Source organism: Cnephaeus nilssonii (genome assembly GCF_951640355.1).
Source record: "Cnephaeus nilssonii genome assembly, chromosome: 13".
Lineage (NCBI taxonomy): Eukaryota > Metazoa > Chordata > Mammalia > Chiroptera > Vespertilionidae > Cnephaeus > Cnephaeus nilssonii.
In genome coordinates this window covers 56,451,509-56,469,734 of record NC_137084.1, presented here as the reverse complement: position 1 = coordinate 56,469,734, position 18,226 = coordinate 56,451,509, and the positions used below count along the sequence as shown (strand labels likewise).

The 18,226-nt window shown below is 39.1% G+C and overlaps 1 protein-coding gene across 1 annotated transcript in view; it reads right to left on the bottom strand.

Moving 5' to 3' along the window:
* Nucleotides 1–18,226, bottom strand: part of TYR (tyrosinase) — a 66,632-nt gene that overhangs the window by 4,474 nt on the left and 43,932 nt on the right. Inside the window, exon 4 of the mRNA XM_079786997.1 lies at nucleotides 2,756–2,937. Coding sequence (XP_079643123.1) covers nucleotides 2,756–2,937 — 182 coding nt within the window. The remainder of the gene's footprint in view (nucleotides 1–2,755; nucleotides 2,938–18,226) is intronic.

Below are 18,226 nucleotides of genomic sequence, written 5' to 3'. Positions count from 1 at the left end.
CAAAAACACGAGTCAATGAAAGAGTCTGGCATGTTCTAAAATGGAAATCATAAAATCCTAAGTGGTGACTCTTTGGAAAGCCATTATCAATATGCTGCCCTCATTATGTACTATGGGTATTTACACAAGAAAGGGAATGCATTACATGAGATTGCCCCTCTTTTTGACCCACTCCCCTTACCACACCTCCACAGTTTGCAAAATCCCCTGTTCTCTTAAGGTTTTCAAAGATATGATCTTCTCTGCCAGCCATTTCAGCATGCCTTCCATTGGCTATGATATTCAGATAAATCAAAATAGGTCAGTTGAACTCACATCTGTTCAACTAGTGGTTCCCCGAAGGAGAGGAAAAGGATAAAATGCACATTCTTTTGTTGGCCCTAAAGTGCGTTTCTGCTATGCTACACACTAGATGGCCTAGGACAAGTTGTTTATATTCTTTAAGCCTCTGTTTTCTCACCTTTAAAAGGAAAAAGAAATAACAGTACCTACTTATTAGGGTAGTTATAAATGTTAAAGGAAATAATGTACACAGCCACCTAGAGGAGTTCTTGGAACATAAAAAAAGCACTATGTGTTAGCTACTGTGGAATAACTACATTTAGCTCCTCAGTGTAATTTCCCATAATTCATACTCCTCAAATAAGGGAATTTAGCACTCGATACATATGATATCACTTTCCACCTTTATTTTTCTTTCCACCTTTGTTCCCTGCTCCTTTTTACCTGCAACCTTCCTGCTATTCCTTCAAGGCCTTGTCTTGTCTTTCTAGATGGAACTACTCAGAAGTCATTGTTTTCTTCTCTGTGAAGGTTGTGACTCTTTTACTACACTTAACACAGCCTGTGTTTCATGCTTTCTTGCACAATTGTCTGACTTTCACATTGAATTTAGAGTTCTTTGAAGTCTGGAACTAGGTCAGTCATTATGCCCCTAAAATCTAGCGCAAGAGGTAAGAAGTTGATAAAAGTCACTCATTTGTTCATTTTATTCATTTTTGTTTTCACAAATTATCAATGAATATAATAAAATGTCAGTGCTTGTTGAATACATCTTACCCACAAACCACATGCTGTTTTATAGCTTTTGGATGTTGACCTTCTTAGAGTGGAAGCATTGTGTAGTACAGTGTTGATATCAGACTCCTCCACATGTTGGTGTTTAATATTGGGAAAGTCACTTACATTCTCTTCATATTAGTATCCTCACCTCTTTCTAGTAATAATGATACTTACCTAATATAAGGTTGGTTAATGCATATATGGAATCTGGATGTAGCAAGCTCTCAAGTGAGGGGAGATATTACTATCTGTTCATTATCAAGGAGTTACTGATATAGGTCTACTAAAAAAGAGTATTTAAAACCCAGATCTAATTACAATTCTAGAGTTTTATATCTCTGTCTTAATCATAGCATATTATTATTATTACTAGAGGCCCGGTGCATGAAATTAATGCATGGGTGTGTGTGTGTGTGTGTGTGTGTGTGTGTGTGTGTGTGTGTCCCTCAGCCCAGTCTGCACCCTCTCCAATCTGGGACCCCTTGAGGGATGTCCAACTGCCCATTTAGCCCGATCCCACTGAGGACTGCTGGATCCCAACCACTCGCCTGCCTGCCTAATTACCCCTAACCGCTTCTGCCTGCCAGCCTCATCACCCCCTAACCATTCCCCTGCGGACATGGTCACCCCTAACTGTCCTCCCCTGCTGGCCTGGTCACCCCTGACTTTCTTTCCCTGCAGGCCTGGTCCCCCCCAACTGCCCTCCCCTGTAGGCCTGGGTCCCCCTCAAGTGTCCTCCCCTGTAGACCTGGTTGCCCCCCACTGCCCTCCTCTGCCAGCCCGGTCACCCCTAACTTCCCTCCCCTACAGGCCTGATTGCCCCCAACTTCTCTCCCTTGCAGGCCTGATCCCTATCAACTGCTCTCCCCTGCAGGCCTGGTTGCCCCCAACTGCCCTCCCCTGCAGGCCTGGTCCCTCCCAACTCCCCTCCCCTACAGGCCTGGGTCCCCCCCAACTGCCCTTCACTGCAGGCCTGGGTCCTCCTCAACTGTCCTCCCCTGCAGGACTGGTTGCCCCCAACTGCCTTCCTCTGCTGGCCTGGTCACCCCTAATTGCTCTCCCCTGCTGGCCTGATTGCTCACAACTGTGTTCCCCTGCTGGCCATCTTATGGTGGCCATCTTGTGTCCACATGGGGGTGACCATCTTTGACCACATGGGGGTGGCCATCTTGTGTGTTGGATTGATTGTCAATTTGCATATTACATCTTTATTATATAGGATTTGGGTTTAAACAATAAAATGTCCAGATTTTTTTCTTGGTAACCCAGCAGGAAGTTCCCAAAGATTATTTCAAAATTGCTACATGCAGTAGGCTCCTTAATCAAAACATCTGTATGAGATATTCTGATCCCAGTATTTCAGGTTAAAAACTGAGATTCATGGACTTGAAGTCACACAACAGTCAGCAGCTAGTCATATTTCAAGCCCATTTTCCCCACTGATTTTAATTCTAGTCTCTTTCCATGGCTTTCATGTATGAAATGTCTATTAAGCAGAATGAATATGAGTTGAAACACCCTTGGAACTTGGTTCATGTAATAATACATTGGTAATAAGTTTAGGGCTGTAATGCACTTTCCCAATTTAAAGCATTTAGTGATAACATTGTACAAACATAAGGTTTTGTATTCTTGCAAAAAGAAATCGGTCACACTTTATTCAGCAATTTATGTGAAAGAAATTAAACTTTACCAGAATCTTGTAGGTAGCTATAGTCATAGCCCAGGTCTCTGGATGAAATAAAGAAATCACCATTTCTGTAGAGGGGTATAAAAGGAACCATGTAGGACTCCCGGTTATGTCCAATGGGTGCGTTGGTTGCTGGATAAACTTCTTGAAGAGGACGGTACCTTCGAAGCCACTGCTCAAAAATACTGCAGAGGAAAGGATTGTTCAGACTCATAAACATATTATTTATAAAGGAAATATTTGGATTTCTTAAAGTAAAATAACAAGACATATCTTAAAATCCCAAGACATGGAAAGATGCCAAAGATATTTTTCATTTTTTGAAAGTATTCTGTAAAGCACCATTTCATGCTGTCAGGCCCTGATGAAACTCATTCGTTTGAAAGAAATATTAGAGAAAACTTTGAAACAGGAATTTTTTTAGAAGATAAATGAAACTTACATGACAAGTTTAGATCCTTCAGAATGCTGCAGAACAAGGGTAATTATTGGTTGAGTGACAATTGAGTCATAGTTATAAATTAAATATGTTCCCGTGTCAAAGAAAGTTAGCCCAAAGAAAGTATGTGCAAAACTAAATTGAAATTCATAATGGAATTGTTAATTATTGGTCATTTTTTTTTTTTTTGGTCACGGTGGGGACCTTTCATTATTTCAACCTTCTTGTTATGCTTGGTGATGTATATGCTTAATGAATCTTGGAGGAGAAAAAGCTCATTTCCCATGAGAAGCTAAAAATACTTGCTTGGTTTCCCAACTCCTCCTAAGCTAGAGTTTGACCACATGATCAGTAATCAGCCAATAAGACATACCCATCCAAGACTTTAAAACAACACATACTGACACAAATAAGCAAGGAGTATTAAAAAACAGGTGAGTAGTGGTCAGTGGCCATTGCAATAACAACATCCAGTTTTTAGGGTCAGCAAGGCCAGAGGTACCAGGAAAGTTACTATCCAGGGGTACCCTCTGTTCTCTAGTATCATTTTGGCAGATGACTTGGCTGCTGCCCTCCTCCTTTATTCCCACCTGTTTTTGAACCTGCTTCTCCATAATTTCTTGACCTATCCAGTATCCTCTCAGCAAAGTCTTTTCCTGTGTAAATCCGGGAAGTTAGTTATTCTTGCATTCAATTAAAAACTCTGGAGCAATAGCTAAAATATTAAGAGACCACAAAGGTCCAGTAAGAATGAAGTAGAATCTGAAGCTCTAGCAGAATTTACAGTGGGTCATTAGTAGTGTGACAAGGAGAATGCCTTTGGATTATCAGGCTATGTAACACGGAAGGAAGAACACTAAATCTAGTGTCAGAGAACTCCCAAGAGTCATAGCTCTGTGGTTTAAGAACTGTATGACTTTAAGCAAATCACTGAAACTCATGGAGACTTAACCTTCTCATCCTTAAAATCAAAGTAATAATATTTTTCCTATCTATTTCCAAAGGGATTATTCGACGTGATGGTTTTTATGAAAGTGAAAAATAAGTAAGCTGTTTTTACTTAGTCTAAAGTAGGAGGTAAAAGGCTAGTAGATGATCACAGGGTGGAGTCTTTTAGGAATGTGATGCTTTGAAACAGGAATTTAAAAAAAAATTTCAAAAACACCCACACACACATTTTGAACAGGTTGAAAGACAATAAAGAAGGGAAGAAGGAGGCCAGGCAGCAAGAGTGGTGATCATTTTCCTGTGATGGAAACACTGATATTTGCATAGGGAATCGGACTTCAAATGCTAGCTCTGGTCAAAGTTGATTTTTAATTGGGAATTAACTGAGGTATCCGCAGGCCACAGATAGACACTGAAAATATCCATTGCTCCCTAAATTGCTCAATTATTAAATATGTTGACTGAGTACCTACCCTATGTCAAGTTTTGGAGAAACATGAAACACTAAAAACCTGAGTTTTGTTGGTTGTGACAAGGGAAACTTGTAAAATTACTTAACCTGTTTGACTTTCCTTTTCTGCATCTTCAAAATGAGAATAATATTTATGACATGAAAGTATTCTGAGAATTAATTAAAATAACCTAGGATACATGACTGAGTGCTTGACAAATGGTGAGCAGAAACTGTCATCATCCCAACCCCCTTCTTTCTCCTCCTCATTATTAACGTTATACTGGAGAACTTTCCAATTGGTGAGAGACATGAGACATGCTAAACAGAGATGCTAAAGCCATGTATATATGAGCTGGATGTTTAAGAATGGTTATTATTTTGCTAGACAGAAATGTGAAAGGAGAGGATTCAAGAAGATTAGTTGTTGTATGTGTGCCTCTGTTACCTCCAGTAATTAGAAACTGGCTTAAAAAATAAACCCCCAATTCTGTTCAAGTCCTAAAATGTTATGAATTAGTCTTTTTGTTTTAACTTCTACATTGTTCTATTCACAAGCATTATTTATTCATAATACAGGGTTGGGCAAAAGTAGGTTTATAGTTGTGACTATACGAAACCAGAGGTTAGTCTTGTATTATTATTTATTCACTATTGTATTATTTTTCATATGAACAGCTATAAACCTACTTTTGCCCCATCCTATATACAGTTCAAAGAAATATAAACAAGCAAAAAAGAGAACAACAAAAAATTACATTTAATTGCTTCATATTTTGTTATATCTAGTTTTAAAACTATGTATATATAATATATATATTTTAACAAAAATAATTATACTATAGATAATGTTTTACAAGGCATTTTATTTGTACTAGACAGTGTTTAATCAATGTTTACTGGTATTCAAGTGGTAATAAATCTATTTTTTAATGGGAAGGAGGTTCTCTGATAATTAATCTTTCCCCCACCCCTATTAAACTGACTGATTTAGAAACAGCCCAATATACAATGAGCTAATAGACAAGGGCTCAAGGCAAAAATTGTGCCTTTTGTCAATTGAGAAAAATGACTACTATAGTTCAATTTATAAATCTTGCTTCTGCCAAGAAATAAAAAATTCTTTACCTAGATAAGACAAGGACATCAATTCTTAGCACCAAAAGGTTTAATAGATGAAATCATTAATGTGCTCACCCACCTTATCAACCTTTTAAAATGAAGGTATTAATCTTGATTAAATTCTTCATTGGTGGTTCTCATCATCGGTTAATTTCATTGAACCATGTCTAAAGTGGCTCATTTTGGAATACTAATGTTTAACTTGGATAATCACACTGCCATTTTTTGGGGGGGAAATATCCTCTTGCCAAAGATTCATTTAAACTAGGGAGACCTCATTTAGTCTCTAGACTCTGGGAAAGTCTTTCATGGTATCTTAAATCAAGATTTGAAGAATGAGTATTTAGAGAAATGGTAGAGGTGTTCCAGAAGACTAGGATATATTTTGCAAAGGGTTTTTGATGAGAGGTACATAATAAGTTCAAGAAACTAAAAAATGACCATTATGTCGATGGAGAATAAGGAGAAAATCATTCAAAATGAGGCTACAGAGAATAATAGGACCTGAATCATGAAGGGTAGCGGATCCCACATGAGAAATATTTGTAGTTTTTCCTAAGAGTAGTAGGAAGCCACTGTTTGTATCTGTGGAGGTGGGTATTAACATAAACAGATCATAATTTTAAAAATATATATTTTCATTGATTTCAGAGAGAAAGGGAGAGGGAGAGGGAGAGGGAGATAGAAACATCAATGATGAGAGAGAATCATTGATCGGCTGCCTTCTGCACACCCCCACTGGGGATTGAACCTGCAACTCAGGCACGTGCCCTTGACCAGAATCAAATCCGGGACCCTTCAGTCCGAAGGCCCACTCTCTATCCACTGAGCCAAACCAACTAGGGCACAGACCATAATTTTTAAAAGATTACGACAGATTGCATTGTGGAGAAGAGCTGATGGCCACTAATAGTTGATGTGCATGGAATGAGGAAACTAGTGAGAATACTATGTTTAGGCAAAGAGATGATGTGTGGCTATCCAAGCAGTACAGCTGAAGGAGGAGATGTCCCAGAAAACTCCATGTTTTCTGGCTTATGTTGTGAGAAAAAATATTTTTATTTCCAAAGATGTAGCTCTCTGGAGAAGTGTGGCGAGGAAGGGATGTTAACATCCTGAGCGTTGATGTGCTATGTTTGAAAAATTCCAGTGGTGATGTCAGCTTTGCGGCTGGATTTTTGGTCTGGATTTCAAAGCAAGATTTACTCTGGAAATATAAATTGAGACCCTATCAGCCTGTGGTAAATAAGTGAAGCTATGAGCGCAGGAAGACATTAAAAATAAAAGAAAATATGGGGTTATTTTTCTCAGATGTCATCCTTCTGAAAAACCAAGGTAGGTGAAGTGATAATCACATTGTCTTTGAAAAGTACACCTAGGGATGTCCCCAGAAATCCAGGCAAAATTCTAGTTACTCAAAACACACTGAGTGGATTCCTATCTTTTCACTTCTTTTCCATTATTTGTTTCATCCCTATAGCCCTAGTTTTGAAACATATATCCGTTGAATCAAACCTTAATAAATGACAATAAGTATCTTCATTTAAACTTAGAGAACTCCTTCAAAGCCTCTCAATTTAAAGAAATCTACTCGTGTAGAATGGGGATGGAACTATTTAACATAGTTATGAGAACCAAAATGAAATAAAGTAAAAAGTAGAATAATAACACTTAAGGATAAAATGAAAGAATATTCATAAAGTGCTTGGCCTAGTTCCTGAAAGGTAGTAATTTATGTTTTCTTTCCTTCCAAACCCCTCATTTTACAGAGTAAATAATTCTAATCTAAACATCACAGGTAGTTAGTAACACAACCAAGACTGGAATTGAGTGGTCTGTTGCTAATTTTAGGAAATGCACTTGCCTTCTGTGTGTTTACATAAGGTGATGGAAGTGTTTGCTCTGCAGTTGTGAGAATGTATGTGTTTCTACCAAGGACTGATGTGCAGATTATATTTCTCAAAGGCAACTTGGAAGGGGCTGTGCTTGACCTTCATCTTGAAATGCAAGCGCTTTGTGCGTTAATTACACAGTAATTACCAAAAATGTTCCTTTGCTCTAAGGACTCACAGGGCTCACAGTTTATACTCAGGGAACAGAGATGAATACAATACAAAAAGATCAGGAAAGGGTGTGCAGGAGCCTAGCAAATACAACTAAAGAGAGAGTGGAAACAAAAGAAACAAGTAGGCAGAAAAAGAGGAACAGAGAAAGAGTAGATAGCATCTGAGTGGGGAATGGGTGGTGTATTAATCAGAATTTTTCAGAAAAACCAAGAGGGAGGAGGGAGGGAAGAAGGGAGAGAGAGAGAGAGAGAGAGAGAGAGAGAGAGAGAGAGAGAGAGAGAGAGAGAGAGAAGAGAAGAGAGTCACACAGAGAAAGAAGCACAATAATGTTTGACCAAATGGCGGGATGCCATGCCTAGACACATTGACACATGATATTAACCAATACAGGGACTGTCAAGGAAGATGCCCCATCATAGAAGACACTGGAACCTTAGTTTTGAAAACAGAATAGCAGAAGTCTTGGTACATTAATAGAAGGGGAAAGACAGTGTAGGGAGATAAAGCACAAAAGTAAAGACGTTTTTTCATCAGGGCCTTGCAAGTAGTTCAGAAGGGCTACAAGTAGGGATGTACGTGGGTACATGTGGCTAAACCAAGACAGTGTAGGGCCTTTCTACACATTTTGAAAGGTGAGAAGTCTGAATATTAGTCGGAAATCTATGAAGAGCCAGTGGAGGATTTTAAGCAAGGAGTGAAGTAATCATTTTAAATGAATGTATAATTAAATGAGCCAACAGCTGAATTTGGAGGCCGAAAGAGCAACCATTGAATAGATTCATGACCTGCTGTGCTGTGAATACTGGAAATATTTAGAGCCCCCCTCTGAGTTTGAAATAACAATGTGCCAGTGGGTCCTTTTGTTTATGCTCCTGGCTAATGCTAGAACTCATTTAAGAAGTATTTGGAAGTTTTTAAAAGAAATTGGACACTTTAAGAGCATAGATTGTCAGGGCTGACTAGTTGCAAATGAAAAGCCTATTATACAGCTAAGAAATTCAACCGGGCCCAACCTCAATTGAGTATAATTTCAAATATATACTCGAAAACTTATTAGCTTAGTTGTGGAAAGGGCAAACTAGTCTTTAGGGAATAGGTAAAGGAGTGAAAACCAGATTAAAATCACTTAAGCTAATGATGAAACTTGAGGGAATTTAGTGTAACAACCAAAATGTCAGTGACAATGAGCCAAAAAGTACCAAAGAACTACAAGTCTAAGGAAAAAAGGCCATTTCAGAGGGTCCCTGTTCCTTTTCCCATCAACACTTATGGGTGTCATTAAGTAGCAAGGCACCCTGCTATGAACTGTTTTGTGAGCACATTAAAAGCAAGCCACAGTGCTCCCCGTGTGATTATAATGGGCAACCTTGATTGAGAACCACTGCATTAAGCAGAAATTGCACTCAAATTAAATGAGCCAGGCTGCACTCACAGGAACATAGAGAGTAAGAATGCATTGGTGAAAAGGTATCACAGAGGGCCATCCCTCCCAGAGGAAGTTGAATGTATGTAGGGAACAGACTATTCATTGAGCTCTCAATAGATACTACTGATTGACCTTCAAGTCCTCAGTGCGCTTACCTATGACATGGCAATAATGCAGCTTACCTGTCCCCTGTCACTAAATTGTCCATTTATTTATTCATTATATATTCTGTCTTGTATTCACTACATATCAAGCTCCAAGGATGGAGAAGCATGGATCCCTGTCCTCATGGATCTCACCCCATGATGTGATAAAGAGATACATACATTTCAAAGTGATGTATGTAAACGCCACTCCTGGAGGCATGTGTATAAAACCTGTGGAACTACAGCAGGAACAGCTGATGGTCAAAGTGAAGGAAAGCTTCACAGCAGGGATGTATTTAAACGTGGAGAGTAGATAGATTATGGGGAAGCATTCCATTTAAAACACAGACCCACAGGGAGCCTAGACACTGATGCAATTGAAAAATGAAAGTGGTTTTGGTGGGTCAGAATGAAATATAAGAAGTGCAGGATCAATAGGAAGTGAGACTGAATAGGTAAGAAGGGTCATATTGTGGAAGACCTTCTGTATACCAACTGGGGTAGGTAGTTTGGACTTGATCCTAAGAGTTAATTTGCCACCTAAGTAGTTACTTTAGATAAAGTGTGACCATAATTGGATTTGAATTTTAGAAATATAATTATAGTGGGTATGTATATTATATTATACTAGAGGCCCAGTGCACAAAATTTATGCACTCGGTGGGGTGGCCCCTCAGCCCGGACTGCACCCTCTCGCAGTCCAGGAGCCATCAGTCAGACATCTGTAGTGCTGCCACGGAGGCAGGAGAGGCTTCCACCACCACTGCTCTGCTAGCCAGCCATGAGCCCAGCTTCTGGCTGAGCGGCGCTCCTCCTGTGGGAGCACACTGATCACCAGGGGACAGCTCCTGCATTGAGCATCTACCCCCTGGTGGTCAGTGCGTGTCATAGCGACCGGTCGTTCTGCTGTTGGGTCAATTTGCATATTAGTCTTTTATTATATAGGATTATATTATATATTAATAAATTAAAATACATTCCATTTATTGAAGATCTACATTAAATAATAATTGATCAAAATTTATTAGTTCCATCTATTGGAGATCACAGTGTATCATTAGACAAAAAGTAATAAGGCAACTTCTGTATAAGCAGACAACTATTACTTTTCTTAAGAAGGTTAAGCTGCCCCCTTCCTTCCAAAATTTCTCTTCATTTAACATAAACTTTTTCATTAGTTTCTGTTTTTCATTAGAAAATACTTCTGAGTGCCTGGCTGCTGTGGCTTAGTGGTTGAATGTCAACCTATGAACCAGGAGGTCACAGTTCGATTCCCAGTCAGGGCACATGCATGGGTTGTGGGCTTGATCCCCAGTGTGCAGTGTGCAGGAGGCAGCCAATCAGTGATTCTCTCTCATCCCTCTCCCTCTCCTTCTTTTTCTCCCACTCCCTCTCCCTCTCCTCCTTCCTCCCTGAAACCAATAAAAATATATTTGAAAAAACATTCTTCTGAGGCTCTCATAAAATAATATAAAAAGAGCTAGTGAATTTAGTAGTAATTCCCATGTAGTAGGTACTCTTCATACTCTTTTCCCAACAATACTGCCAGAGTTATTAGTAGCAGTAGTGAGAGCATACCAACTATATGTCAGGTACTATTCTAAGTATTTCTCATCTCATCAAACAATCCTATGAGATATGTTTTATTCTTGTTACCCCCATTTTACAGATGGGAAAATCAAAGAAGAAGAGGATAAGAAACTTGCCCCATGGTTACACAGCTAGGAAGTGGCAAGTAGCAGAATCAGGATTCAAAACTAGGCCGTTTAATTGCAGTACATGTTCTTAGCTTTAGTGAAATATCGCCTGGCAATAGTATTCACATTAAGACACATGAAAAACAAACAAACAAACAAACAAATGAAAGGCGGGAGTTTAAATAACTTTGCTCAGTTCATGTAATTATATGGAGAAATGTGAGCAGACAGGAACAAAATAACAAAAATACATGGGTGTCAGCCCAAGGCATTTGGAATTACTCCATATGTAATGAGAGTCACTGTTGCCCTTTGAGAAAGTTAATGACATGAAAAAAAAGTTGTGCTAGAAATATTTATAGGGAAGTGTTGTTCAGGATGGAGTTTATATTGGAGAGATTGGAAAAAAGGGACTAACACATTGGTAGCTAAGTACCTAGGGCCTATACTAAAAGTGTAAGAAAAATCAAAGGTAATATCTGTAAATAAAACAAGAAAGCAAAGAAGGTCACAAATGTTTGAACACTAGGGGTGCCATCTGGCAGAAGGAAAATTCAGCATGAGCTCAAATGCTTCTTTTTAATGAACAGCAAACATCCATGATACCTAGGGATATTATTGATGTACAATTATAGAAACTTAAGGAACACAAATACACAAATAAGTTATGGAGAAATAATACTAGTATCACTGGAAATTTAGATGAGAAAAAATACAATGTGTTCAAGTCTTGCCTAAAAAACAAGATCATACAAAACAGCTTTCAGAAAGCAGACTCATCTGGATTGACAACCTGACATCTTACTAGTAATCACAGCAAATGATTCTGACTACTGGAAGGAAGGAGCCCACGAAAAGATAGATCAAGGCCTGAAAAAAAATGTTCTTCTGTGTGTTTTTCTCTAAAATAGTAGCTATATAACCACCTACCTACCTTTTATTTTATTTTATTTTATTATTTTATTTTTATAGCCAAATATTCATCTATCAATATTTCCAAGTCTTTTCCCTTTTCTGTTCCTCTAACCCTCTATGCCAGTTGTGAACATTTGACAAGTGCATTTCTTACAAAGGTCAGTGATCTGAGTGTCACCCATTCTGTAGTCAAAAATATAAACTGCCACTTCAGGAAAAGAACTTTGTTATTCTGTTTGACTGTATCTCCCTCCACTATGGGGAGGGAAGTGCTGCAAAGGAAAGCATCCCTATCTTCTGTGCTAAGAAATAATGTCTAGAAAGGCGAGAAACGAGTGAAGCCCATGACGCAAACAATGAATAACAGCGTATAGACAGTCCAAGGAGCAAGCACAGACCATCTCAGGAAGAGTCAATATAAACGAAACTTTAAGGGTCTATGACAGTGAGGACTTTGGGATTTCTATAAATGTCCCACGTTGTCATCACTTATTTCCTATTTTCCCAAGCGATTGTAGTAGAATTCATGAAATGAGGAACACAGCAAGGGAAACAGGGACCACAGAGACACATTCCACTCCATAACCAAGTGGCAGAAAACAGGGAATGAATGCTGAGGGCTGGAACGGACGTGGCAACCACACTTGCATTTTTCCCCCCCTTGAGGCCAGCAGCTAATAGTGTGTGGTACCTGGACATCCTTTGCATAGAACAGAAGCCTTGAATTTGGCACATTTTCTATCTGAAATCGGGGTCAGTGTTTGTTAATCCCCAAACTCAAAGTCCCCACACAAAATCCAGCAAATATCTCCGAGTGGCTGCCATGAGTCTTGTACCTAAAGACCTTAGAAATAGTGTTCCTGCACTTAACAGCACCCACAGTCTGGAAGGGAATACAGATAGACTAACAAGCAGTTTTAATAGACACTACAGTGAAGATAAGTAAAAGACAATAAAAAGAAGGATGTGATCAGCTCTGACTGATGGGAAGGAAAAAGAGGTAATATTTGGGCTGGAGCTTGAAGAGTTGCTAGAGGCTCAGTTGGTGGATGGAGAGGGAGGGACAACCTCATAGAGAATTTCAAGGAAGACATAACAGTTTGCACAATGGTCCCCTGGAATAGTAGCACATCCCCCATTATTCCATTTAGGAATTCTTGATTCTCCCCAGCTGGGGGATAGGTGAGCGTACTTTGCCTTCAACTTTCATTAACTTCATCTACTTTTCATTCTCTCCTCAAAGGATCTTCACCACTTTCTCTGCATTTAGAGACCTGAACATGCAAATAGGAAGGAAATTCATAATTAATCATGATATACCAAAATACTGGGCCTCTGTCACTCTTAAGAGAGTGAAAGAAACTTTGAAAAATATTTTACTTGCCTTTCTCTATAGAAAGAATTCTCAAGGGAGGGATATCTGAGGGAATTTATATTTGAGGAGAAAATAGATGTTATAGAATAATAAAAGTTTATATTTAGAACATATTATAGTTATGAAGCTATTATCTTACAGATCTAAATGCACCCTCCCATCTATAATAATAAAAGCATAATATGCTAATTAGACCAGACAGCCAAACGACCTTCAGACATCCTGGACAAAGCCATGGTGGCAGGGGCTAAGGCAGAGGTGGTTAGGGGTGATCAGGCAGACAGGCAGAGTGGTTAGGGGTGATGAGGCAGGCAGGTGAGAGGTTAGGGGCAATCAGGCAGGCAGGCGAGTGGTTAGGGGCGATCAGGCAGGCAGGCAACCGGTGAGGAACCAGCGGTCCCAGATTGCGAGAGGGGTGTCCAACTGTCAGTTTAGGCCCAACCCTGCAGCACATCCCCCAAGGGGTCCCGAATTGCAAGAGGGTGCAGGCCGGGCTGAGGGGAACCTCTCCCCCTGTGGACGAATTTTGTGCACTGGGCCTCTAGTTATAAATAATAAGGTGGACAAGTTGCTAAGTTCTGTTGATTTCATTCAGCCTCTTTCTCAAGTTGCAACAGTGTTTTCTCGTTAAACCCAGGTAAAAAGTAGCCATGGTGACAGAGGAGGCTAGGCATAGGCTCAACAATATAGCTCTCCTTCTCACAAAGGCTGACCTAGCTACAACCATTCTACAGTGCCAAATATGCTAATACTGGAGACCAACTGTGAGGTTCTGATGACACAGCATTCCTTGGGAGCAGGGAATAATTCACTCACCTGATGCATTGATTGTATTGGACTCCTATCATCAGAAAGCACACAGTAATTGCTTTCACCAGAACAGATGAATATCTGCATATGGATTTGCTTCCTCGGTAGATAAGGCTTCTGCCAGCATTACCATGGACCCATGGAATGTTTCTTTATTATCACAAATTCTACTCAACTTTGCTTCTAACTGCAGAATGCATTCCACAGCAAAAGCATTGCAACACTGTGTTATTTCATATGGAATTTAGCTTAACCATGCAATCCATTACCTAAAAGCAACTGGCCTAATAAAAGAATGGATTGGCCATTCAATATTCAGCTGGGGTACCGGTTGGTTGAAAACATCCTGAAGAGTTGAGTCTTGTCTGACAAAGGCAGTATATGCTACAAAGGCAGTATATGCTTTGAATTACTGACAAGTATTCTCCCATGTGCATTCTCTGAAGGTGCTAGAAATAAGAGTGGAAGTGGGAATGGTTCCTTTCACAACTACATCTTATCACCCACATACAAATTTTCCCCAGTCATTAAAACTTTGAAATTGTTTGCTTTTTATGGTGTTTTTTTCAAGTAGGACTACTACAAGGATACATAGTAATATTACATTGAATTTGAAGTTCAATTAAAGGACATTTTAGGTACTGCATGCCACTGAACATGTGTATAAGAAAGAGGGATACTATACTGGGTGAAGTGATTGATCCTCATATCAAGGTACTAGAGGCCCAGTGCACGAAAATCATGCATGGGTAGGGTCCCTAGTGGCTGCTAGGTACAGGCTGGGGCCTTCCTTCGTTCCGCGCTGCCCCCTGGTGGTCAGCGCATGTCATAGCGAGTGATTGAACTCCCGGTTGGTCAAACTCCTAAGGGGACACTTTGCATATTAGGCTTTTATATGTATAGATATTTGGAGTGTTGCTATACAGTAGTGTAGGGAAGTCTAAGTATGAAATTCAAAGCATCCTCTGGGGAGTTTTAGCACTTCTGTGTTAAACAGTAAAATTTAATGGAAGACTATATATAGTAACTAAAGAAAAGGAAAATAGCTTAGAAATCAGATCCTCTAGGCATCGAAGTTAGGATCATTCATTTGGTAAAGGGGCTTGGCTAGCAGAGACACTGGCTGAGGGCAAACAGAACATGGTGTGGCTAGGGAAAAAACATGATAAAAACAACCAGGGCATTATAATCTGTTATGGAAATGAGGTCTGTAGCAGCCATGCTTATGTTCTTCCCTGTCTATTCTAAGTGTAATTTTAACACTACCTAATTTGTGTCTGGGTATGTATAGAGACATATTTTGGTATGTTAACTTTTTCATGTCTCCTTTCTTCTTGTTCTTTCATATAAGAATAATCAATAATCCTTAATTTTACAATTTTGTTTTTAGTACATAATATCCAATATGGACTGTGACAGCATTGGAGAATTATGTAACATCTCTCAGAGAGGGATGCTGTGAGGATTAATTAGAAATTAATATAATGGCTTTAGGGGCTTTAGTTATCGCTTTTTGGTGATAGAATGTGGGAATCTTTGTAAAGGGAAGAAAAGATAAGCATGGCATTGGTTTAATAGGAAATTTAACCACATGAAGGTAGGAGGTTGTGTGTGTATTGATTCTAAATGGCTGGAGGCTGGACTCTGCTAGTTGTTAGCCAGTGTTTTTTCAGCCCCAAAGATATTGCACTCTACCTCACATTGTGATACTGGGACTGAGACTCCTTTGCTAGGTGGATCCCTGACAGACACTGGCAATAGATGAGAAGAATGAAGGGCGTGTTTCTTCTTGTTTATTTCAGCAACTTCTCTTTATCCTAAGAAGACTTGTAGAGTCCAACCTCCAGCTTTTTTATCAGCATTCCCAGATCAGCATCCCTTCCTTTAAGAAGTTTCAACATGAATTGGGCTATAATCCCTCCTCAGAAGTCTGAGATCTAGTTCTGTAAGAAATTGCTCAATTACTGCAGTATCAATACCAGCTCACTAGAGCCCTACTCAGAGGTTGGAATTTCTGCTCCATGAGCCCCCTCTTTTAATACCAAGTAGTGCCATGAGATACCAACAATAACTGAACCATGTTTCTTCATCAGATGTCTGAGTCCAGTTCTGGGAAGATCCTCTAAAAGTCACTAGAATCCAGTACCTATAATCATTGCTTTATCTTTCTCCAGCCCTAAGAATGGCACTGCTTCCTCCAGCTCATATCCCTTTGTTCTTTTGTGGGTAAGCATGAGGCTTGGTTGGAAAGTTTGTAAGGAGGACATTCCAAGAAAAGGGAAGTGTGCGGAAGGCCACCCACCCTGTTTATTGGAATTCCAACTTAGAGGAGTGCCAAAGGCGATGCCCCTAATTATTCCTTGACCATTCCAAACCAGTCTGTGCACGTGCAGACCCCCAGGTGTTTACTTGGAATCCTTATGCTTAATATTTGGGTGTCCTTGCTTAAAGGACACTACAAACACATGTGTCCTCCCAAGATTACGTACCCTACCAATTGTATCTAAAAGATAAACTTTATTTCAAACTGCTGCTACACTAAAAACCTAACTAGACAGACAATCAAGGCTGTGTGGTTCCTTTAGCCAGGCAGTCCCTTAGCCCTCTCTTTCACAGCAAACATTGTGTCAGAGTAATCCATTCATCCGTCACTCAGGGTCTACTGGTCTGCCCCGGCATTCTTTCAGTTTCCTTTTTCACTTTTTATTTCTCTAATTTATTTAACCTATTACTGTATTAAATTTTCTCCATTAAAATGAATGACATTATTTCTATTTTCTCTCATAAAATCCTGACTAACAGAGAACACACACACACACATACACACACACATCCTTATTGTTTTTTTATAACAAACTATAAAATATTAAGTTTTTCTTGGCTAATTGGTGATAGATTAATATTTTACAAAGATAAGAAAAATTTTACATATAAAATTAAGAAAACCCAAGCCAGTAATTATATTTAGATTTCACACATTTTACACATGAAACATATATTCACATACTCAAATTGTACCAAACATACCTATAAGTTTCCCAATAACAGAAGCATACATCTGCTTTTAAATTTAAATGAAAAATTACACACATCCTACAAAATATCCAAATTTGAAAAAGTATATAAATATTCAGCATGAGGGGAGTGTATAAATAAATTGTTGTATAGAAAGTTCCTAATTGTTACTAAGAAATTTGGAAGTGAAATTTAAATAATTAAAGCGAATCTTTACAAATGGGTAATAAATGCCAAAAAGGCATATTTTAAAATGGATTGATTGAAATTACCTGAAAGAAAAAGAAAAAGATTAATTAAAAAACAACAACATACTTACATACCTTAATTGCACTAGCAAAATTTTGAGTGTTCAATACCCGTGAGTGCAGACTTTGATCACTCACTGGCTTTCTTACTCATATTGCATCCTGATGACATAACAACCTATGAATATTAGTTTTGAACCATATGTGTGTCAGTTGCAGATGCCAAAGATCAGAATACAAGTAAAATATTACTATTAAGTAGTATTTTCATTTTTCTTCTTTGTTCTGCCGCCACATGGGCTCATAGACTGCCTAAGAAGGGAAACACAGCTCTTCCATATGAATCCCATAATAATAACAATGCACCGTGAGAATTATTCTGAGTGCTAATACTAACTCATGAACTTTGATTCCTACGTTAACACCACTCCTACTGAGCGGTCCCTCTGACAGCAGCCCTGAATCAGCATCTGATCACACTGACACGACTTAGCTTCATCAGTTGCTCTTAGGATCCATTCCTCACTCCCTATTCTTTGCCCCAAGGATTTTGCTTGATTACTTCCATCTTGACACTTATCACAGACACTGGTATTGCCTTCACTTTGTGACTGAGAAGAGAGGAGAAAATTAATACTTGTCAGCAATCAGTCTGCTTCTGCTTAAGAGGCAGAGACCGTCATTCCAATTTAACAGTAAGAAAAAAAATTGCAGTTTGAAAATCACATTTTTTGCCTCATCAGAGAGCTAGAGTCACAGGGAAATGAGGCAAACAGATTCTAATGGGTGGCAAGACATGTTGAGGAAAGCCAGGAT